This window comes from Crinia signifera, chromosome 19, assembly GCF_055691185.1.
Source record: "Crinia signifera chromosome 19, ASM5569118v1, whole genome shotgun sequence".
Classification (NCBI taxonomy): Eukaryota; Metazoa; Chordata; class Amphibia; order Anura; family Myobatrachidae; genus Crinia; species Crinia signifera.
In genome coordinates this window covers 109,337,664-109,362,739 of record NC_139226.1, presented here as the reverse complement: position 1 = coordinate 109,362,739, position 25,076 = coordinate 109,337,664, and the positions used below count along the sequence as shown (strand labels likewise).

Genomic DNA, 25,076 nt, shown 5'->3' with positions numbered 1-25,076 from the left:
ACCGCCATAGAATGATTACTAGAGCTTCCTCTACATCATGGGACACATGCCCAGTGGTAGCAACTTCTTCTACCAAGTTTGCTGTGTGTGTATATCTGAGTCCTCAATCAGTGCACTGGACCAGAGAACAGCTACAAGGAAGAAGAGACAGGATCCTTACCATGAGGTCAGAGAACAGTTCTGGATCTATTATGTTTGTGTGTTTATTATTATATTATGGTATGTTTAACGTTATCCTGACCACAAGAGACCATGTATATTCTTAAATAGTTCTACTGTATTCCATAAAGTATCCAGGGTATAAAAAAGACCAATGTTTACATTGAATTACAGGGTCTTTACTATGTTCTTCTACCTCTCCCCCAGACATGGGTCACACTTGTACCTATTTGTATTACAATTGTAAGGACAAACTTAAATGTAATATATGTACACGATACATCTTGGGAATTGCACTGCAGTTTAAATATATGTGCATACTGTATTTTGATAAAACCTATAGAATTTAGGATTAATTCCTATCAGTGGATCCGTCACTAACTCTCCGACACTAGGCAGTCAGCAGATATTCTCAGTTATGGCAAGACAGATTCTGCCCTGACTCTGCAACCTTCACCCCTTTCACACACACCACACCCCCTGCCCTCCTCGCTAGGCCCTGTGCAAGCCACTATATAACAGAGGCACCTGTATGCTGTACCCAGAGACTGGACAAAGCTCAAGGTGCGCAGTGCAGGGTAAGTGTCAGCTGCAGATTCCATATAGAGAGATGTGGAATAGGAAATGGACTTATTATTTAGTCTATGTTATTGCAATACAACTGCGAATGGAATGTTCTATACTCAGTATACAGAATGGGGATGCTGTTACTAGATCTGCTGATGCATTGCAGTATTGATTACCAATATTGGGGCAGATGCAGTGTTCCCTCTGAGCTGTGCGTGCGTGCGCGCGCACACAGCTCAACGAGCGTGCGCACAGACATTAGAACAGAGCGCACTAAGCAGCAGTGGTCCCTTTTTGCAGTTGTGGACTCAATTAATGTGTTTCACCCATTAACTACATTGTGTGCTGTGTTTTGAATGTTTAAATGTTTAATATCAGTTTGAAGTAAAGTTAACACAAATGCTGAACGTCATTTTCCAGTTATATAAGTGACGCACAAAAGTTGCATAGCCAAAATCTTTTGCCGCACACAGCCTTCGTAAAAATTAGAGGGAACATTGGGCAGATGTACTAAGAGTTGGGCAGAGACAAAGTGCAAACTAACCAGCTACTGTCATTTTTCAAACACGGTCCGTAACATGACAGTTAGTTGCCGATTGGCTGGTACTTTGTCTCTCTCCTCGTTATCTCTTTCCATGGCTTATAACATACTATATGGCCCCTAGGGATGTGTGTGGCATCGCTAGAACTCTTGGAACTGCATAGGTTTTGTTTGCAAATTCTGCAGCTATAATATTCATCAAGCCTGCAATTAAATAATGTTTATTACCATATTTCAGTGCACCAAAAATAACCTGGTTGGAAGAAGTTCAATGGATTTAAACTGATTTCTATGCAGTAGTGGTTCTGTATGCACCCCAATCATTAGCATGATTTATTGGTTACAGATTTCAGACCTACTAAAGGCCTGTACACACCGGGAGATTTTGAGCTGAAAGCAGCTCAGTTTAGGCGTTTGAGCACAGTGTGTACGGCCCGGTGATGAGTGCTGGTGCGCCTCCCACATCATCGCTGGCCACTGCCATGGTATTACCAGCAGATGAGCGATGGGGCGGATGGCTTTCCATAGCGTCCTGCTATGGAATGCCATCCAGTCTGGTAAAAATCACTCAGAAGGGTGAAAATCGCTCAGTGTGTATGCACAGAGCGATTTTCAGCCTATCGATTTCCCCCATCATCCTTATCCATAAACGCTGGGCATAATCACCCAGTGTTTATGGACCTTTAGATTTACCCTCTGTAACCCAACCTTCTGCCCCATAACAACCTTATTTATTTGATTCAACAATGCCTGAACATTCATTCTTGTGTTTTCTGTATAATGTTTGTTTGTGTGTTTGCGTTTAAACCGCAGAGCGTCTGTAATTCCTAATTTTAGATAATGATGGGCATTCTATTGAAGATGGGATGTTGCTTATAGCAACCAATCGATTCTGTCTATTATCTACTATCTGTCATATGACGTCAGCCGCCCACCCTGTCTTCCCGGCAAACGCAAATAAAAGTCAGTCTCCGCTGACTTTTATTTGAGAGCCCAGAAAAAATCATTTGATGGCCGGGGACCAGGGAAGGATTCTCCTGCAGCAGCTGCATGTGAGGGATGTGTCTTCGTTACACATTCCCTTGCATGAGAGTAATGGGACTCGACGGCAGGTGGGCTCTCTGGTACTCGGTAAGCTGCGATCCTCACAGCTTACCGAGTTAACCAGAATCAGCCACCATGCTCCCTGTAGTTGTGACATGACCACTCCAATGGTCAGTGGACTTACCCTGTACCTCCTAATGACCTCATGAAGCATCAAAATAACAGTCCTCCAGCAGGCACAGGAGTAGCCACAAAGGGACATACACATGTTGAGATGTGAGCTTAGCTGCTAAGCAGTTGCCTCGATCACCCATACACACCCAGCAATGTGTGGTAAGCCACCAGTGCTTAGCAATTAAAATTTAAAAAAAATGATTTCAGTTAAATTGGGCCAGATGCACTAAGCTTCAAAAGTGATAAAATGAAGAGTGATAAACAGCCAGCCAATCAGCTCCTGCCTGACATTTTTCAAACACAGCCTGTGACATGGAAGTTATGAGCTGATTGGTTGGTTGTTTATCACTCTCCATTTTATCACTTCTGAACAGTGGTGGCTCTTACCTCTGAGGAGAAGGGGGGCTGCTGCAATGACATAGAAGTATATTCCTGGTCCCCGGTCCAGCACATTCACAATATTGTCCCCAGTACTAAGCATATGCAGAACTTTTTATGGGCTACCGCCGCTGCAGACCGTAGAGGCAGGGAACATCTCCCAATGGGACTGCCTTGGGTGACTGGCAGGTCGGAATTCCAATAAAAAGCCACTACCAGTCACAGTAAAGCCAGTGCAGTCTCACAGACTGCATCTGTCTTCACACAGTGGCGGATTTTAGCTGGGAGGGGTGCAGCCCTGCAGCCCATAGGTAGGGTTACCACCTCATCCCTTTAATTTAGGACACATATTAATTACACAGGTTCTGTGGCAGTTTAAATCCAGGTGAAATGGAGTCTTGAAGTCAGCCAGCCACAGAACCTGTGTAATTAATGTGTCCGGAATTAAAGGGATGAGTTGGTAACCCTACAGATAGGTAAAAACCGCCACTGCTTCTGAAGCTTAGTGCATCTGGCCCAATATAACTGAAATAATTTAGAATGGAAGTGACTTCATCATTGGTGAGTTTTTTCCTTCCTACATCATGGTTCTGGCTCTTTATGTAAGACATGAGCTAAATGTGTTCTCCATATAATGTTTTGCTATTTTTTCTGTTCACAGAACATCTGGTAATAATCTAACCATGAAGCTGTTTGTTATCTCTGCGGTACTTGTTCTTCTGGCTGCCTGTACAGGTGAGACCTTCTACTTCAGCAAACGAACCCCATTGCCCTGTTACTTCACAGTATTTCTTTACCCAGTGATTCCCAATTGCAATCCAGTGCATGTTTTCCATATCTCTTTGCTGGAGCACAGGTGGGATAATGATATCACTTCTGAGATTCTGTGCGAAGAACTGGAAAACATGCAATGCTAGTGTGTCCCAAGTAGGGATGGCCATCGGCACATCCCCCATCGATGGTTGCCATCGATGGCTTCTAGAGCAGGAACCATCAATGGCTATAAACCATTCTATCTCACACCATCGATGGTTCCTGCCATCGCTTAGCCGCGCATGCGCAGAGCAACAGGAAGGGTCGCTGCGGGCAGCCTGCTCGGCCAGGATCCGTGCGCATGTGCAGAAGAAACTTTAGCCATCAATCCAGTTTAAGTTTCTTTTGCGCATGCGCGCACCTTACGGCGGTGCGGGCTGCCCACCGGGATGCCGCTGGACGCAACGACGCTGCTCAAGCAGTGCGCATGCGCCCACAACTTTTACCATCAGAAGCCATCCATCGATGCCCAAATCATCGAGCACTAGGTCCCAACCATCAATGGTTTAGGAACATCGATAGTCGATGGCCATCCCTAGTCCCGAGGGCTTGAGCTGACAAAGTGACACCCATCGTTAACTATATTGAGTGTACACACTAAACTAAATGGTAAAAGATATTGCTCAAAACAGGACCCTTCTGAGCTATATCTTTTACTATATCCTCTAGAGCAGGGGTGGCCAAACCTGTCCTCAAGATCTACCAACAGTTCATGTTTCTCAGACAACCTGTGGGTCTATAGTAGGGATGAATGCAGCAGTTTTGAAAATGTGACAGTTAAGGTGCCCATACACGATAGCACCGTACGATGCGATACGCGCTCCTGCGGGCATCGCATCACACAGTACAAAAAGTATGTGCTGCTGCAGATACTTTTTGTACAGCCTTCTGATCGCATCGCACGCAAAACGCACGCAAAAGGCATGTGATGCGATCCAGCCCATAACGGGTAACGTCCCATCTTCAGTGCAAGTCCCATCTTAGTAAATTCACCCCCATGACTGAGTTTGAGAAACACTGGTATTGTCTCTCCGTGAACTCATCTCCCGGTCTACTCATGCTGAACTTGCCTAATATATCACGTTATGATGAGCTGAAGAAATCACACACATGCTGTTTTGAAACAATGAGTTTACTTAAGGTTATACTAGAGTAAAACCTGTATCAATAAAATACCAGCTGTATTTTTGCTTTTTGTTATGTGGACATTTTTAAAAAACATCTGGCATCAGCTGTTCTAATGTTCCCCTTGTTTCCATGTGCCCAGTCTCTGCGCAAGAGGAAACCTTCCTGTCATCAACTATCAACTATGTGCAGGACCTGGCCAGTGATGTCGCCACCAAAACAACGGATGCCCTGAGCCAAGTTAAAGAAATGCCATTGGCACAACAAGCTATGTAAGAATAATGTAATATAGGTGGTATAACTATTATGTATACTTGCCCACTTTCCATGAAGTTACGGGAGACTCCTGGAATGGGGGGGAGAGTCTCCTGGCTGTTCACCATATCCTCTAGCCAGCCACAAAGTGGGAAGAACGTGACCATGACAGGATGTGGGATTTGATGATATAACTCGCTATGAATCGGGTCATTGAGGCCCTGGACCCAGTGTCACAAAGTCTTGTATCCCTAAGAAAAATAACAGGGGTGGGGCCTTAAGACATACTGGGGCAGATGTATTAAGCTTTAACAAGAGATAAATGCAAGGGTGATAAGGAGAGATAAACGCCCAGCCAATCACCTGCTAACTGCCATGTTACAGGCTGTGTTTGAAAAAGTCAGTAAGGTGGTGATTGGCTGGACGTTTATCTCTCCTTATCACCCTTGCATTTATCTCTTGTGAAGGCTTAATACATCTGCCCCACTGTATGATGCTTAACCCCTTTTTCCCACTTGCCTCCTCCTCTCTTTCTGGACCTCCCGAGTTGAGACTTCCCAAAGTCAACAAGTAAGCGATATGGGATATACAGTATGGTCTTGAGACTGAAAATGATCAAGAACCTATTGTAAGAAGCCAAGTATTGTAACTGTGTCCAGTACTGTGTGAGTGTAGTCAGTGTCATGTGAGCATCCATCCTCCTACCAGGAGTTTAGCCAGAACTTTGTGGACCCAATAGCAACATTTTGAATGGGCCCCTGCTTAATGCTTCTAGAGCGATGCCTCTCTGCAACAGTTTTTAATGTTATTCAGCATATACTGTAGTAGTGCCATAGTTTATTTCATGAACCATAGTAGTGCACTGATTCAGATTATACCACATTGTAGGGCCGCCAGTGCACATTATGCAACACAGTATTGTCAATTCACATTATGACATTCAGTGTTCCCAGTACATTTTATGCCCTATTACTGTGCACCCAGTTTCAGCTCTGGGCCCCATGTAAATTATATGCTAATGACAGAAAATAACCTGACCGGTATTTTTTTATTTTATTTCAGTAGCTACTACGATGCTGGAGCCGATATTGTCAGTTCATACTACAGCTCGTTTATGACCAAGACAATGGAGAGATGGGAGCAGCTGACCAAATCCTTCTAAATAAATTCTATTTTTGCTATACCGAGGGCTCCTGCATGCTTGCTACTGTTCACATGTGTAACTGTGTACTGTAGCTGGTGGATCCAACTCTGTTCCATCAAACCGCCTCATTTATGCCGTGCTACCATAAAGAAGTGTACCGTGCCCAGCCTTCAGCATTCGCCCACTGCACCAACTAACCTGTCCCTGCCTCTCTCCTGTGCTCTGAATGTTTTTTTTTTAAATAATGTCTGTTTTTTAAATAAAGTCCACACTGAGGACGGCGCAATTTATCTTTGTCACTTTATTTACACTGAAAATAATTATTTAAGGAAGGGCCCTTGGCAGCAGTAACATAACTATGGTGTGGCAGCCCAAGGCTTGGGGGAGCCAGTGGTCTTGGGGCGCACAGAAAAATATATGATGTCCTGTACTAATACAGGACATCAGGTATTGTACTAATACACAGTTTGCAGTTTGGGCGGAGGTGGCTGTGTACTGTAGCTGCATACCGTAGGTGACAGCCCATGAAGAAGGGGGCGGAGGCGCCACAAATTTTGTTGGCAGGGGGGAGCTAAATATATAGTTACGCCACTGATAAGCAGTGCATCTCTCAGCCACACCATAATCTCCTGCCTATTTCAGTTTAAGGTGGGTATTCAATGTCAGGGGTACGGCTGTCGACCTAGCTGGACAGTCGTGCCCCTGTCCCGTACTTGCTTTGCTCGACATGAGCTCGGCGGTCGGGATTCAATGTCCCTGCCGCCGAGCGGCAAGAAAGGGGCGTGGCTACGAGTTGAGGGCAGAAATAGACGAGCTCCGGGCGGGAGCTCACCTATTTCTGGCTTTTCTTGGCAAAACGAGCCCGACAGCTTGTGATTTCGGGCTTGTTCTGCCGAGAACCCCTTTTCAATGCTGTCGGGGAAGACAGCATTGAATAGGGCCCCGCAGCCATCTCCCCCGTCGGGAGATGGCTGCAGGAGCACGACAATCATTGAATACCCCCCTTAATCTTCTAACTACTCTGTGGAACAGTACATGCAAATAAAGTCGTATATGGATGACACAGATATGTAGTGATATGACAATGGTCTAGTATAATTAATAATGCAAAACACACATAATTGATTAATGGGCGCGTCTTTTAATGTAATAAAATTCTAAAAAGCAAAAGTCTTTGGTAAAAGGTGTTGCTGGTATTGTTAGCGGCAGGGAGGTGTTCATAAGGCTGGGCAAAGCATTAGGGGGTGCCTGTGCACACCTAACACTCTATGTGCACAGGATAGAAGAGAGGCAATGGTCATTGGCTAATCATATAGGGCAGGAAGGAGTATGAAGGGAGATGAGGTTGGAGATGTAGAGAGCAGTGGAGTTGGAGACGGCCCTGTATGTGAGAGTGAAGAGTTTGCAGAGGATACTGTAGAGGAATGGGGAGCCAGTGTAGATTCTCTCTGAGGGGAGTGGCAGAAGTGGAGCGGCGGGAGAGGAAGATAAGTCTAGCTGCAGAGTTGAGGACAGATTGGAGGGGAGCGAGCTGGCAGCATGGGAGGCCAATGAGGAGACTGTTGCAGTAGTCGAGCCGAGAGATGACCAGTGAGTGGATAATAAGTTAATTTGCACTCTGGGAGAGAAACAGCCTGATGCAAGTGATGTTGCTTAGCTGGGATCGACAGGATTGAGCCAGGGATTAGATGTGTGAGGCAAATAAGAAGTGGGAGTCAAGAGAGACACCCAGGCAGCAAAATTGGGGAACCGGGGAGATGATGGTGTTGTCCACAGTGATTAAGAAGATATGCGAGGGGGGCATAGACTTTGGGTGGAGGAAAGATGATTAGTTTGATTTTGTGTATGTTGAGCTTCAGAGCACTGGATACCCAGGGTCAGGAGAGGAGAGATATGGTTGCAGGACAAATTTGTTCTCAAAATAGGTAAAAACCATGCTGCACTGCAGGTGAGGCAGATGTAACATGGGCAGCGAGAGATTTGGGGGGAGTTATTTTGTTTCTGTGGGTAAATACTGGTAAATACTGGCTGCTTTATTATTACACTGCAATTTAGATTTCCGTTTGAGCACAACCACTCAAATTTGCCCCACAACAAATTTGTTCTGCAATCAGGTCTGAATGAGGCCCAATGTACCTACAAACATTACTATTTGATGAGTCTGAAGAATGATTTCTTGAGACTAAGTGTAGGTGAGAAATAATATTTTAAACTTAAGTACAGCCCCATTCATTAACCCCTTGAGTGGTGAGTTTTCCTGGGGCAGGACAAACCTATCAGGGCGGGTTTGTTCTGCCCTAGAAATACTCACCACTCAAGCTGCAGCCACTACCATCTGCTCCCCTAGGGCTGCTGCTTCTGGCTGCAGCTGTTTGCGGCCACTCAGGAATGTTTGGGGGGGCTGCTCCTGAGCGCATTTGTTTGTTCGGAGCACCCAAACACCCGTGCACTCCTGAGCGGCATCGAAATTCCCTGAGCAGTGGGGGAGATGATAGGCGGCTGGGGGGGGGCGGCCGACATATGATCGTGGACCAGCAGCAGGGGTAAGATTGGCACCATGGACCAGTGAGGGGGGCGGCGGCACTGGTGCTGAGCCAGTGGTGCACTGCTGGAGGCACCAGTGGGGCACACCTGCTTATCAGTGGCATGCTCGGAAATTGTCCAGGAGAGCCTGATCCTACAGTGCAGCTCAGCCGGGCATACCACCAAAGTGGTTAAACAGCTAATGCATGAGTTTTCTCTGTACTCTCCTGCATACCTGTCATGCACTAATCAGAACATTATCCCCGTTTACGTAATATGGGGATCTCTATATCACTCAATTCATCCCACTCAGAAAGTACATCATTTTCAAGGATCTGATTCTGAGAACGAATGCCATCATCAGATGATGTCCATTATTGATGCCCTAGTCATTCCTATAGGAGTCCTAGGTTGTGAAGAGGGATCCCTTCAGATCCCTCCAGTATACCCACCCACTGGCTAAGGGGAGCAGCTGACAGAAGGATCCAACATGGCAACCATACATTAAGAAGGATGTACAGGAGCAGAGCATTTTAAAGCTAATGGAATGAGTTATGTTGGAGGGTATGCTCCACCCCTGTTTGGACCCTTCTGCCAGCTGTTTGGATTATTTGGCGTGTGCTGCCAGCGGGTGGACAGCTGAGCTCGCCCCCAGCTCCTGTGATCTGTGCCTCTTGCACTAGTCTCTGATATCTTTGCAGCATATACAGTAGTACATCATGGGCCCGATTCACAGTTGATCACTGATGTGTGAGTTCGCAATCTGAGCAATTGTCAAATGACTGCACACGCGTAGGGAGAGTAGGCATGTCACACAGCACTGTATATTGTGGAGATTGTGATACAATAAATAACATACTGTACAATGAGGCATATATAAAGGGCAGCCGAGAGTAGGGGGAGCAGGTACTAATTACACGGGCCCGGGCTTGCTGGAGGGGCCCGGCAGGGGCCCTGGTCCGACCCCCCCTTCCCCCTCCATCCCTCCCGGCATCAGCAGCAGCACGCATACAGCATGTGCTGTGCTGACAGTAGGCTCAGCATGTGTGTTTCACTGACAGCGTGAGAACTCATGCTGAGCCTGCTGTCAGCACAGCACATGCTGAGTTTAGAGTTTTCTTTCACCCCCTCTAAACATTTTGGGGGGTGGCCACACCTCCCACAATTTTACCGGGGCCCGGCATTCCTTTCGGCTGCCCTGCATGTATATCCACATGTGTGAGCCCAAATAGTGACAGAAATATAAAAAATATCTCACCGCAATTTGACGGACAGGAAGTCGGCATTTGGGGGTGATGATCTGCTGTTTTCTGGGAGTGTCTGAGAAAATGCAGAATGTGCCCAGGCATTTTAAGGGAGGGTGTGTGACATCAGTTAGACATAAAGGGCCTCATTCAGACCTGTTCACTAGGCTGAGTATGTTCGCAGCCCAGTGAAAAGTAAAGGTTAGTCTAGGCTGTCTTTTATTTCCGACAGAGATAGCCGACAATAGGGCAGGCGCTGAGGTCCTGTGACGTCGCCACGAGCAGGCACTGACCCTCCTGCGTTCATGGCGATGCCCACTGCACTTGCCCCCTGTCTGCCCCCTTCCTTCCCCTGCCCGTGCATTCACACAGGGCGGCTGCACATGCGTATATTCACGTATGCGCAGACCCGCACTATCAGAGAAGGTCCCCGAATTTGGCCCAACCAATATACCCGGATCAGGCCAAAAGTTTGTTGTCCTCTTTGGTCTCTATAAGTCAAAATAGATGTCTAATTTCTCCACCGTTGGATACAGGTCGAGTATCCCGTATCCGAGTATCCGTTATCCGAATTATTCCGAAATACGGACATTCCAGAAAGTGAAAAAAAAATTTTTTTTTGCTAAAAACTCACTGGGGACATGATATGTAGCATCACTGGGGACATGATATGTAACTGGCACTATATATGTGCAAGACAATGATTGCTTGGCATTCAAATTCAGTGCTGAGATAGTACACACATTTTGTTTCACGTTTTGAAACCTTGTTTTTTGAACAATTAAAATATATTTGTGTGTATTTTATGTGGTAATAAAATATATTTGTGTGTATATTATGTGTTTATACAGCATACATGCAAGATACTTCAAAATACATCATTGAAATATTAAAATATTCCGAAATACGGAATAATCCGTTATCCAAAATTCTCCTGGTCCCGAGCATTTTGGATACGGGATACTCAACCTGTATTAGTCTGTAGTGAGGCTACGGATCTTTCTTTAATAATGAAGCAAACATAAGACTCTAAGAACACGGTGAGCTAGTAATGATGTCTTAGTCTAGTAACATCTGATTAGGCAGAGAACTACTAATGATGCAACCTGAACTTTGCATGTTTGTTCATATAATAAGTTCCAAATATCTGAAGTAGATAACACCATTTAAATGACGTGTACTGACCTTTAGAATGGACTTAAAGAGGGCAGATTCAAATGTTTTATCGCGCCCGATCTTCTGTCTAAAGTGACGGGAGATCACAGGGCAGTACTGAAAAGCCCATTTTTTATCTTGCTGTTCGTGCCCATTAAGGTGCACATAGCGGATAAACCTTACCAAACTACTGAGCGCGATTTAAAAGGTCCAGTTTACGTGCCCAAAAGGGTGACCTTGCAGCTTGCCACCCACTGTGAGGGGGGTTGAAATGCTGACGCCAGAAGCCATATGTGCCCGAACGGAGCTACATTTGAATAGCTCTGTTTGGCGCCCATAAGTTCTGCCCCCAAGTGTCTGGAATCAAATGAAAATAAATATATATATTGATTAGTTCAAATTGTGATATTACTACTTTTCATACTACTAATAATAACCATTATTTATTTATGAAGCACCAACATATCACACAGTAGCGTGTATTGTGCAGATTGGGAGATAATAAAAAACATGCAATAGGGCAGTGGTTCCCAAACTGTGTGCCTACACACCCTGGGGTGCCTCAGGACACTTGCCGGGGTGCCTTGGGTTGGTGGACCAGGATCAATTCATATTAGTTATGGTCAATGTAACAGGCAAAACCAGTGCTTGTGGCTGCCAATCATAATATATGTGGACAAACAGGAGCAAATCCTGTCCCTCACCACATAACTGTGACATATAAACACAATGTACAGTACATAATTTAATATTTTTTTCCTGAATTTCTGAAACATGTGACCTAGGGGTGCCTTGAAAACATTTTGATGCTCTAGGGAGCCGTGATTCAAAAAAGTTTGGGAACCCCTGCAATAGGGCATATGGGGCATAGATAAGTTGTCCCATCATCACTAGATGAGCCAAATGGTTCTTATTTGCCGTCAAATTCTATGTTTCTATGTTTCTATCCAATCAGCCAGTTGACAACGTACCTTAGGCTACGTTGTCAGCGTAGCGTAGTCGGGCGCTCTGATAATATATGCCTTTTTACTTACTGGGCGGCCGGCGGTGGGGCACTGAAGGGCGTCAAAGTGTACCGCGTGCACCTTATTTTGGACAAAAAACATAAAAAACTCATGTACACCTTTTTTCATGTCAAGCTTTTCCATGTCGACCTATTGCTTGTGTAGACCTTTTGACCAAAAGTGGTCAACCTATTGACTGTCGGCCTAATTACTGTGGACCCTATGACCCATACCCCGAGGGGACCCGTTGATGCGTTTCATGCTGAACTGCATTATTTTAGACCCACTCTCCGCTATGCATTACCTGCTTTCTCAGAACTGTACAATTGTGGGCGGAGGCATGATGACATGATCATGCCACCATGCCCCTATTTAGCCCACCATTGTCTGCCATGCCCCCTATGTGCAGACGATGGCACCCTACTGAAGGTGGAGGCAGCAAAGTCATCATCTATGAGCAAAACACCACTCAAGAAGCTTCTTCCAGTTGTATTTGAGGGTCACTAGGACCAAGTAGTAGTAGTAGTATGTTTATTTATAAGGCGCCGCAAAGTGTCCGCAGCACCGTACATAGCAAACAAAAAACAAATGACAAGGTAAACGTACAGGGTGTGTTGAAAAATACAGTATAAATAGGGGTATAGCTGGTAGAAATAAAATCATCATCAGTTCAGAAGTAGGTGTCAAAATTGTCGAGGAGACTGAAGATGAAGTAGAGGAAGGGAAGAACAGGACAGGAGCACAGGTGAGGTAAAGAGGTAGGGTGAGTACGTGAGGCAGGAGGACCCTACTCATAAGAGTTAACATACTAAAAATAGGTGGGTGGACGAACGAAAAACAACAGGATAAGTAGGAACGGAGGGGAACGGAGGCAGGATAGGAGGATCAAAAGAGGTTAGGAGGAGGGATAGGCTAGTCAAAAAAAGTGGGTTTTGAGGGAGCGCTTGAAGGAGGTAAGGGAATCAGAAAGCCTGATGGGTGGCGGGAGGTTGTTCCTGTGCAGGGAGGCAGCGCGAGAGAAGTCTTGGACACGGGAGTGGGAGGAGGTGATTAGGTGAGAGGTCAGTCGGCAGTCAGCGATGGAGCGAAGAGGACGGGAGGGTGTGTGGATAGAGATCAGTGAAGAGAGGTAAGGAGCGGTGGAGGAGGAGAGAGCCTTGTAGGTGGTGGTGAGGAGTTTAAAGAGAACTCGGAAAGGAATGGGGAGCCAGTGAAGAGATAGACAGAGGGGGGAGGCGGAGGTAGAGCGGCGGGAGAGGAAGATGAGCCTAGCAGCAGCGTTAAGAATGGTTTGGAGAGGTGCGAGGCGGGTTAGAGGTAGCCCAGAGAGAAGGATGTTGCAGTAGTCAAGGCGGGAGTTGACAAGAGAGTGAATGAGAATTTTGGTCGCGTCAGTGGAGAGGAATGGTCTGATGCGTGAGATGTTGCGTAGGCGAAAGCGGCAAGACTGTGAGAGAGCACGAATGTGGGGGGTGAAAGAGAGGGAGGAGTCAATGATGAAACCGAGGCAGCGCGTTTGGTCGGTGGAGGTGATCTCGGTTTCACCAATGCTGATGGAGATAGTGGGAGAAGAGGGGATGTTCGGGGGATGGAAGATTAGAAGTTCAGTTTTAGCCATGTTTAGTTTCAGGAAGCATTGGGTCATCCAGGCTGAGATGGCCGCGAGGCATTCGGAGACCTTGGACAGGAGTGATGGGGATAGGTCAGGGGAGAAGAGATAGATTAGGGTATCATCAGCATAAAGGTGGTAATGAAAACCATAGGAGCTGATGAGGGTGCCCAGAGAGGTGGTGTAGAGGGAGAAGAGGAGAGGACCAAGGACTGACCCTTGGGGAACACCGACTACTCCACCAACTACTCATGCTTTAGCACAGGCGACTTACTTACCTTTAATTTACCTTAAAACCTGGACTGTTTGTTTAGCATTGAACAATATCTGCATTCCATCCCTCACAGGAGAGGAGCAGGTCAACAAAGAATTGTTCGTATCAATAAATCAATGAGATCTTATTGGGTTAATGTGGGTTTATTATTCTGAATGAGTGGTACTTCCTAAGCATTACTTATCTCCCAACTTACCACAACAGTCCTGTGATTTAAGAAAGTCATTGGCTTGGGATCTGGTAGAATCACTCTAGCAACATAAAATGTCACAATCTCTTATTAACAGGCTGCTTATTAATCAGATAAGATTCAGGACTGCTATGAACTGGACTTGAGCCCCAGTTGGCATATATATAGCGCTTCTACCACTTGCTGGGCACTTACCCAATCGGATAAAAAGGACATGAGTTATACAAAGGTCACAGATGTCAGTAATGTACAGTATTACAGCAGAAAAGACATGATATTCTGATCATGTGCATACAATACAGAATGCCTCTGAACCAGTCACTATGGAGGTTATTCAGGTTGGTTTGCAAAAGCAAACTCTTTCTTTAATGGACAAAACCATGTACACTGTAGGTGGGGCACATTCAGAGAGAGTTACTATATTGTTTCTGTGCAGAGTAAATACTGGCTGCTCTTTTTCTACATTGCAGTGCAGTGAAACTGAACAAGTGTGTGTGCCCATCTGTCAGCCACCTGTGCCCGGTCTCCCCGGCCTCACTCACACCTCAGCAGGCAGCTCAGGCTGCAGACCAGCAGGCTCCTCAGCACGGTCTCCATCTCTGCGTGTTAGCACCAGCAGGGCCATCTCTGCATGTTACCGCCGGTGGTGGCAGGGCCCGGACATACTGCCACCATACACCGCGGTCTCCCAGCCGCCCCTCCGGCCCCTCCATGGTGCTGCTGCTACGAGTGACCCGCCCCGGCTCCTGTGAAATGGACGGCCGGGACGGAATTCCACAGGGACTACTTTCTGTCTTCCCTTCCCCCTCCACAGCCGGATGGCCTAGCGTCTCTAGGGACACGGAGCAGGAACGCTGTCACTGGGGACACGGCGCCAGCGGGACAAGGAGGAGGCGATCGTTGAGGGTAAGTATAAAACACTGCACTACACACACACTAACAACACACATTTTACACACTAACACAATCATAACCCCACTATCCACGTCATACCCCCAGTGTCCACGTGGGCGTGGAGATGACTTTGTAAATGGAGCTCTGACCAGCAACCCCATATAAATTATATTTACGGTAAGTGTCCCTACAAACATATTCTCCTTTTATTCTGAATATATTACACTGAGAAACTTAAGATCCAGTTCAATTGCTGCTTACATGGTTTACCTAATGGCAGTAAAATATTTTAAATGTGTATTTACCACTTTATTTCATATTGTCTATTGTCTAAGTTTTAAATATTAATTTCTATTAGGTGCATTATATTCTAATTAAGGTGGCCACCTATTTTATTGTTCTTTGACAGCTAATTGAGTAAAATGTATTATATATAAAAAGGCATATATTTTTATTGTGAATTTAGCCCAAGGTTATTTGAGCTTATTAGCGCAGAGTTTCCCTTTCATAAAAAACATCTGCACTTGCAGTGCAGAACGTTTTTTTTCCATTAAAGTAGGAGTTTGCTTTTGCAAGCCAACCTGAATCACCCCTGATGTTTTGCGTGTTTTCGCAATCATAATAAAACTAGCCAACATTTTCTCATATGGTTCTGATTCCCCCCATTCCTTTTCAATGTGTGGTGACACTAACTTCAATGATGTCATCAATCTCTGAGAGACAATTTACCTTAATTCTTGACTTCTTTTTAGCGCAATCAACTATTTTATATTTGACATCACGCATTATTGACAAATCTTGAGGATGGCCATGGGTACCAAGTTCACCCCAAGTTTCATTAACCTCTAAAAGAGCTAAATTGAGGAGGAACATGTGCAGTAGATCTGTTTGGGTGTTAGGCATATTCTATGGGTGTAACATTATTGGTCTTTGTACCATGTGGGATGAGGATGAACACTTTCTCATAGAATTAACCTCACAATTGAGCACAATTAAATTTCACTAGCACTTTTCACCACCCTCAGACAGATTTCTTTCTTGAATAACGCTCTTCAGTTCACATATGTCAGTACTGAACTTAAAAGTTCCTGTAAAGGCAGAAATGGTTACTTGCTTTACAACAGCAAACACCAGTGACTATTGGTATACAATATATATATATATATATATATATATATATATATATATATATATATATATACCAAAAGGCTACGTGATGATATTGAAAAGGAATTGTGCAATTTAATGAATGGTGTAGTGGTTAGCATTGCTGTGCTTTGGGTTAATTTTCCACCACAGTCAGTGTCGTTCTGGTTTTGTTCTACCCGTGTTTGTAGGTTATTTGTTTTCGGGGGAAAAGGGGGGGGGTAGTGCATATATGTGTATGTGTGTGTATACATAAGATAGGGATAATAGATGTTCAGATCCACCGTATCAGGGACTGATGTAATTGACCAAATGTGCTCTGAAAAAATTCTGTAGAATACGAGGGCACTAATGTATAGAGAAAAAGAGGTAATAAACCCATATTGTGTTCACTTTGTTTTGTTTTAGAGTTTGGAAAGGTATAATGCATACAGGTTTGGAGTTCCCATTGTAGCGACTAGGAGACACCATCTAATTGGACAACTTATACATGCATAACATAAGGAACAGTCATAGAAATGTGTTTTGTGACTGTTACATTTTGTTTTTACTATATAAGATAATTACATTGCTTAAGTTGGGCAGCCACCAGCACTGGTTTTGCCTATTAAACTAACCATTGATAGTTGTATTTGTTCTTGTACTACCAACTCATGACACCCCTGCAAGTGCTCGCCAGCAAACAGTTCCGAAACCACAGAACTAAGAAGACCCATAAAACCAAAATGTCTATGTGGTCCTTCCACCCTCCAGCCCAACAATAATTGTATATACTTATTGGATCAATATTATATTCTGTTCAATTAAAGTGCAAAAATGTATAACCCAGGCCATCTTAACGCATGGGCTTACCGTGCAGCTGTTCTAGGGCCCCACAATTCTAGGGGCCTTCGAACAGGAGTTTGCTGGTGCCTACTGTGGGGTAGATCCATGAAGCAGTGATAAGGGAGGGGAAGTGATAAAGTGCCTGATACTTTATCACCAGCCAAACAGCTCCTGACTGTTGTTACAGGCTGGGTTTAAAAATGGACAGTTAGCTGATGATTGGCAGATGAATAAAGTACCTGCCACTTTATCACTTCTCCACTCTTAACACTGCTTCATACATCTACCCCTGCATTTCTAGTGAGGCTGGTTGTGAAGTACACAAAATCATAGCTGCCGGGAAATATTCTAACATGCTAATTGCTGGATGGCTATAACCAGGTGGAGAGGCACTGTGGGAAGTTATGATTTTTTTATATCTTAAGTAGAGGCCAAAGTGCATTGCTTTGCCTAGGGCCCACAGGGCCGTTAAGTTGGCCCTGGTCTAACCAGCATGTGTTTCTCTTAAAGACCTACCCTAGTAAGTTCAATAGACTCAATTAAACTGTCCTATAAAAGATAGATTCAGGCAATTTTCTTTCTGAAAATTTAATAACGGAACAGTAGATGGAAATATTGCAGTGAGGCAGGAACTATGAGATACAGTGTAATGAATGATTTCAGAAAGGTTATGTTCAATAAATGATATTAATCAATGGAGTCATCATTTCTGAGCAGGGACAATTACAGGACTTGCTTTCTCCGCTGATGGTTCTGTTATTATACTTAATCTTGAGAGGCGTAAAATTCCTTCAGCAATTGGTCAATATATTTGTAGGCCTCCTCTGCATTTGAACCTGCTTGTTTTTTCAGAGACTTGAGATAAGGTTTAACTTTTTCCTTTAGCTCTTCCACCTGCTTTTCCATTTGTTCCTTCATCTCCGAAGCCTTGTCACTTACTCCGTCTTTCACCTCCTTGCTGTACTTCTCATACTCTGCCCGGACATCTTCCACATATGGTTGCAGATTGGTACGCAGAACGTCTATCTCAGCTCGCAGATTGTCCCGACCCTTCTCTGCTATGGATTCCAAATTTTCCACGAAACTCATCAGGTGCTTAGTCACACCGTCAAAAAGCTGAGATCCTATGGGCACAACATCCTTTACAAATGTCTTCAGATGTTCTTCTATTTTGTCATCAAAGTCCTCAATAATAGGTACAACCTTGGTTCTGAACACTGGGAACTTATTCATAAGCTGTTCATCCAATTTATTCCAGACTACCTTAAGGTATTCTTCAATAATTTCCTCCACTTTATCAGCATTGTCCTTTGCGTCATGTAACTTCTGCTTAAGGTTGTATCTGCAGAAACAATATATTAATCTGTAAGGGTTTATACTCAATAGGACAATCAGGCTTGACTGGAGGTAATGCATGCAACAGCATTCAACACAACAGACATCCTCAGTGCAAGATTAACAATGTGGCGGGTATAGCTGCAGAGGTGAAAGTTTGGAGGTACGGGCCAGTACGGTGTACCAGTAATAGATTGGCAGTCGGTACACCATACAGCTTGTCCCTCCCATCCCACAGCTGCATTGAAAACGTTAAAATTAGTAACCATGGCATAACAGGCCGCTGGTCAGCTGAGAATGGCTGTCTCTCAGCCAACCGGCGGCCTGCTACCATGATAATGGCAGGTGACAAGGTGGGGAAGCAGCAATGTTCTACATGTTTGGTAAGGTGATAAATGTATCCACTCCAAAGACACAGACTGTGACAGCAAATTGGAATTTCATACATGGAAATGCTGAATTAGTAAGGCCTAATGTCCACACTCTGCTCCCTGTGTTCACCGCTCTGCTCCCTGTGGCCTCACTGTGTCCACTACTCTCCCCTCTGGGGTCTCACTCTCCTCCCTGTGCCCCCACTCTCCCCACTGTGGTCTCACTCTCCTCCCTGTGCCTCCACTCTCCCCTCTGTGGCTGATATACCCCTAATTCTCATGGCCACGCCCCTTATTCCATGTGACCATGCCCAATTTTTGGTGCACGCCTTTGGCACGCACACGCAGCGCCACTAAGAATTTTTTCCTACTTGCAGTACTGTTTAGCTGCAGCTACAGTCCTCCACATGCGGTAAAAATGGGACCATCCTCCTGGCAGCATGAAGATGACAAGGTGAGTAGCTGCCCACACAGTCAGCCATAAATGATTGCGTAACAAGCATTAACAATGTATTTTTTGTTTTATCACAAAATTTGGCAATTTTTCTATTTTTATGTATTTAGTGAGATATTTGGGCTTATAGTGTACACGCCCATGAGGCTCTAACCACACCCTCACATCACGGCTCTATATGCCTTTTAACATTTTCATTCATGTGGTCCTTAATCCCGCCCTGGACATCCAAATTCTGTGGGGAAAGCTATTTAAAAAGCTCCAAAAGCTTAGCTTCTCAGTAACAGACAATTCAACTGATTTTTCTGACTCCTTGGATCAATGAATGTGTGCTCAGAGAAGTCATCAACCTAATGGTAAGTTTAGAATGGGGTTTTCAGCATGGGGTTTTGAATTACTAGAACCACTGGTCTAAAACATTAATGTTCCTAACCTCTAGTCTGTACTACTAAACAATCATTGTTCATTCTGGGATAACTGTCCGCTACAAAATTAGACCATGACTTGTTCACAATGCTTAAAATTCTGAAACCATTGGTTTACACTTTACATCTTAGAATCACAGTACTTTAAAATACTTAACCTACATACAACATATGGGGGCAGCTGTACCAAGCCTTGGAGAGTACCACCACCACCGCAGTGATGCTAGCCTATATGTATTAACATATGCGTCTAGCATCGCAGTGCGGTGACAAAACCTTCTTAGCTGGACAAAACCATGTGCACTGCAGGTGGGGCAGATGTAAAATGTGCAGAGAGAATTCGAATTGGGTGAGTTATTTTGTTTCTGTGCAGGGTAAATACTGGCTGCTTTATTTTTACACTGCAATATAGATCTCACTTTAAAGTAAAACCCCACCCAAATCTAATTCTCTCTGCACAAGTAACATCTGCCCCACCTGCAGTGCACATGGTTTTGTCCATCTAAGAAGGATTTTGTCAGATAGAGTGTACTAGAATAAGGCCCTTAGTACATCTCCCCTCTGGTCTTTTAAATTTCTAGTTTTCAAAGCTGATCATCTACTAATTGTTTGACCTCCTAGAATCATGTCACTGCAACCCCAGAACTGCTGCTCTATTCAGTACCTATACTGACTAAAAGCACTGGTCTACAATCCTTGAAGTCCTAGTGCAATAGGTCTTCAACCTTCCATTTTCCAACCCCATTTTACCCATATACTCTAGTGTACAGTATAAAATAAAACTTTTATTCATGTTATCTCCTGAGACACTGGAGAAAGATCTCTTACTCTTTTGCAATCTCTGAATATTCAAAGTTCTTCCCAACATTTGTTAAAATAGCCACAGCGCTATGAAAAATTTTCTGTATGCTCTGTAGAGAGTCTCCATTTTTAGGTTCATCACTCTGCCAAAAGTAACGTCCTTGTGCACCTGCAAAAAAACCATAATATTAATTAGATTAATTAGATTTTAATTAGATGACAGAGTACACATTGTGTAGTTGTGTAGCGGTGTACAAACAGATATCATTACTGCTTTGTGTAACTACAGGTATCGCGCTCACCGATCATGTCATCAACAGAGAAACTGCCCAGTGTTCAGTACAGAGATCTTGTTCCGCCCACCGAATGATGTATCTAACATTTGCCCTCTATATATAAATATATACAGTATATATATATATATATATATATATATATATATATATATATACTGTATATATATATATATATATATATATATAATCTCACACATCTTGGACTACAATGCACAATACTGATTCCCCATGCCTAGTCCATGATTGGTCAATGTCATTTTTTATTAAAAACTAATTACTACATTTTTAATAAAAAACAAAAAGTTACACTCGCATGTACCAACCGTGTTTAAAGCTTCTTCGTTCACCTCTTTACCGTGGGAAGCAGGCAGAGATAGCGATGAGATGCCAGAGAGGGGAGTGAAAACACCAGCTATCCCCACCAGACACCCCACAGAGCATCAGCCTGGCTCCGATGCAGCCACCACAGCCAGGGACAGAGCTGAAATTGATAACTGCGTGTGCTGCAGTGCTCAGTGCCACTGACCATTCATACATTGCCCACAACAACACTGCGCCGCTCTCCTGCAGATAGCGGCACTGATAATGATGGGGGCGGATATCGCACATCTCCTCCTTCGTACATGGGGGAGAAGTGGTGCCAACGCACATAACCGTGCTGATATCGCTTCTCCCCCATACCGACATGTAATAAACTAGTAATCCCGCTCAAAGCAAATGCTTCGAAAGCTATTCTGCTCTGCTACCTTGTGATTGCCTCTGAGTTTGTGTATGTGTGAGAGAGGAAGAGATGCAGTTTCACTCGCTGCCAACAGATGATGTTTCGGAGACACACAAATGAACACTAGACATTTGATGCCGACATACATTGGGTTGACCACTGAAGGTCGACAGGGCATACGTCGATACCTGAAATAGGTCAACATAGCTAAGGTCAACAGGGTTGGAAAGTCAACAGTCAAAAGATCGTCATGAGTTTGTCACGTTCTTTTTGAGTCGACATGTGCCGACTGCCAGTATTTCACGCCCTACTATCCACTGCGGCAAGGTGGGAGAATAAAATAGTGTGCCGAGCGGATCGAGGCACCTTGCCCTAAGCATGTCCATGTTGACTATGTCGACATTTGGGACAACAACAAAAAAAACTGATTTTGACCTTTTGACTGTTGACCTTGCCATTGTCCACCTAATGCTTGTGTCAACCTTCCAACCCTTTCCACAATACTGTACACTGTACACTGAGTCTGTGCTGATCAAACTTTCTCTGTCCAGATGGAACCTTGTCTAGTGCTTCAGAACTTCTCAGCTGCATTGCTGCAAAGCTACAGCTTCCTTTACTGTAATGATCTGCCCATAACTCTGCAAAGCGTATGTTTATTTCATTTCTGCATGATTGCCATGTATGATAATCTCTGATCACTTTAATTATGAATTACCCTGGACAGTGGTGGGTTCCGTATACTATCACATAATAATAATAATAAATGTGCCGTGAGGCTGCGTACCTGTGAGGAACAGCAGTGCCAGAGATAGCAGGACTTTCATTGTAGAACTGAACCGTTAATCACCAACCTGCAATGTAGACAGAAGGATGGCGGTGACTGAGGTTATCCTGCTGTTACTGGTACATCTGCTCATACACGTATTCTCTATTGCTGTTACCCTCGTACAATGCTGGCATAGTCACTATGGGGGTTATTTTGGTGCACTCTTTCTGACAAATTCCTTCTTATGCCCCCATACACTGTCCATTTTTTCGGTCCGTTCTGTACTTTTAAAGTACACATCGGATTAGATTGCATCCCTAGTGCATGCAGTGTGCATGCACTGCGATCCGATCCGATGTGTACCTAGTACAAAAGGTATGTGCAGCACATACTTTTTGTACCGTACTATGTGATGCGCAGGAGCGCGCATCGCATAGTACAGAACGGAGCCCCACACAACGGACCGTGTATGGACTCCTTAAAATGGACAAAACCATGTGCACTGCAGGTGGGGCAGATGCTACTTGTGCAGAGAGAGTTAGATTTGGGTGGGGTTTTACTTCAAAGTGATATCTATATTGCAGTGTAAAAATAAAGCAGTCAGTATTTACCCTGTACAGAAACAAAATAACTCACCCAAATCTAGCTCTCTCTGCACATGTTACATCTGCCTCCCTGCAGTGCACATGGTTTTATCCATCTAAGAAGGGATTTGTCAGAAAGAGTGAACTAGAATAACCCCCTATGTGCCTATGGATGTAGTACTCCCACAGTCCCAGTTTTTAAAAATGATAACAGCTTCTTAAAAGATGAGTCCTTTAGTTTTTACCAGATTATGGGATCCATACACCACAGTAATGATGGGTACACACCAGAACGATTTGGCCTCAAAAGACCCAATTTAGATACAATCTCGACCAATTGTATGTAAATTGGGCATGTTTTGGGGTCATTTCTGATCCGATTCTGATCCGATTCTGATCCGATGCGCGGCCCGCGGGTCGTTTGGTCATTTCACAGATCCGACCTGCGCTGAAAATGACCATTCAGCTGGGTACAGGTCGAGTTTGGATCGGATTAAGAAGTGTGCAGGCCGTGAGCAGATTGTGTGCTCCAACAGATCTTGAGCCGATTGTACGATGGTCTTACGATCTGCTCACGACCTGCATCGTTCTGGTGTGTACCAGGCATAACATAAGCAGCTAATTGGTTTGGGATCTATTCCTTAGAAATATCTCCGGAATACATCGTTTTCTTACCAATGAAACTACCAATACTGTTATCCATTCTCTCGTCATCTCTTGCCCTGATTACTGCAGCATCCTCCCATCTGGCCTTCTCCTCATACATCTATGTGAGGCTGACCTTCCTCTCTCTCTGATACACATCTGCTGGAGCACTGTGCAAATCACTCATCTGACCCCATGTACCCTCTACAATGCCACCACTGGAAAGGACGCTGCCGGGCTGTGGCCATCCTGACCATTGTAAACTTCTGTGTATGGCACAGCTTCTTGGCCGTGCGGCATTTCGGCCCTTAATGTATTACGGTCTGAGTTGCCCGACATGCGGGACTTCAGGAGAGAATGCCTGTACTGTTAAAGCAGCAATCATTTACAAAGAATGATTGCTACTTTAAAAATACGGGTGTTCTCGTCCAAAGTCATGCACTTCCAGCAACTCAGACCCTATTACATTTACCCCAATATCTCCTGGAAATCCCATCTCTTTATCAGAGCTTACCCTACTCCTACCTATACTACCCAACCTACTGTACCTGCTCAGCTGTCCCAATGCCCACCCTAAGCCACACGTAAGCTCTCCTGAGCAGGAGCCTGAACTTCATGACTGCATTTATTTGTCTACTTTACATGTCCCATTTTCATCCCGTTTTCAAATATGTTCTGTTTTCACCACTGTCCTGCTCTGTGAAGCACTATGGTATGTTACAAATATACAATGATAATGATAATAATGATAGAGACAATCTAACAACAGAAATGGGCACAGACACACAGTAAATAGACAACTTACTATTCAGAAAAGATCCAACTCCTCATGTGAACTGGACTTCCTCCCCATCTGGCATATATAGCGCTTCTGCCACTTGCTGGGAACTTACCCAATCAGATAAGAAGGGCATGATTTATACAAAGGTCATATATGTTGTCAGTGATGCATTACACAAACACAGAAACAGCACAACAAACAGGCAATTCCCAAAATGTGGGTAAAACCTGTGACACGATGTCTAAGTCTGGCACATTTTGTTTTCACAATTATAACCAGGGTGCGGTATAACAGCGTGGCGTGATATTCAGATGGTCAGCATTCGTTATGTTCATGCCGAAATGACTATATACTGTAGTCTGAATGAATACATTCAGGATGTCGATATGGGAAGAAAGTTGACATCTGGCATGTCAACTGTTGCAATGTCAACACTGACATGGTCCGTCAACATTGTGAATCCAGGCTGTCAGAACATCGGCAATGCTATTTTAGACTAACCCTAAAGCCCCGTACACACGGGGGAGATATATTGCTCAGCATAACAATAATTGTAGCCTAACCTTATTTATGCTCTAACCTTAATTGCAACCTAACCCTAACTGCAGCCTAACCTTAATTGCAACCTAACCCTAACTGCAGTCTAACCTTAAGTAATCCTAAATTGCAGCCTATCCCTGAAGCCCCGTACACACGGGGGGAGATATATTGCCCAGTGTCTCCTTTGCATCAGCGACCAGAGATAGTCGCTGATGAAAAGGACCTCTGCTGGGGGAGCTGCAGAGGTAATTAGCTGGTCGCAGGAGCAAGCTCCTGCGACCAGCGATTACAAT

The 25,076-nt window shown here is 44.4% G+C and overlaps 2 protein-coding genes across 2 annotated transcripts; one reads left to right on the top strand and one right to left on the bottom strand.

Annotated features, from left to right (window-relative positions):
• Positions 1 to 618: 618 nt before the first annotated feature.
• APOC3 (apolipoprotein C3) lies at positions 619 to 6,486 on the top strand. The gene is made up of 4 exons (XM_083163170.1): positions 619 to 737; positions 3,525 to 3,598; positions 4,944 to 5,073; positions 6,119 to 6,486. The coding sequence occupies exons 2-4, from the start codon at positions 3,547 to 3,549 to the stop codon at positions 6,216 to 6,218; spliced, it is 282 nt and encodes a 93-aa protein (XP_083019296.1). The 5' UTR covers positions 619 to 737; positions 3,525 to 3,546; the 3' UTR covers positions 6,219 to 6,486.
• Positions 6,487 to 17,636: 11,150 nt separating this feature from the next.
• On the bottom strand, positions 17,637 to 24,350 carry LOC146042888 (uncharacterized). The gene is made up of 4 exons (XM_083163169.1): positions 24,268 to 24,350; positions 22,252 to 22,318; positions 20,478 to 20,619; positions 17,637 to 18,406 (listed from the first exon to the last, which is right to left on the bottom strand). Exons 2-4 carry the CDS (start codon positions 22,289 to 22,291, stop codon positions 17,830 to 17,832), a joined length of 759 nt encoding a protein of 252 aa, XP_083019295.1. The 5' UTR covers positions 22,292 to 22,318; positions 24,268 to 24,350; the 3' UTR covers positions 17,637 to 17,829.
• Positions 24,351 to 25,076: the final 726 nt, after the last annotated feature.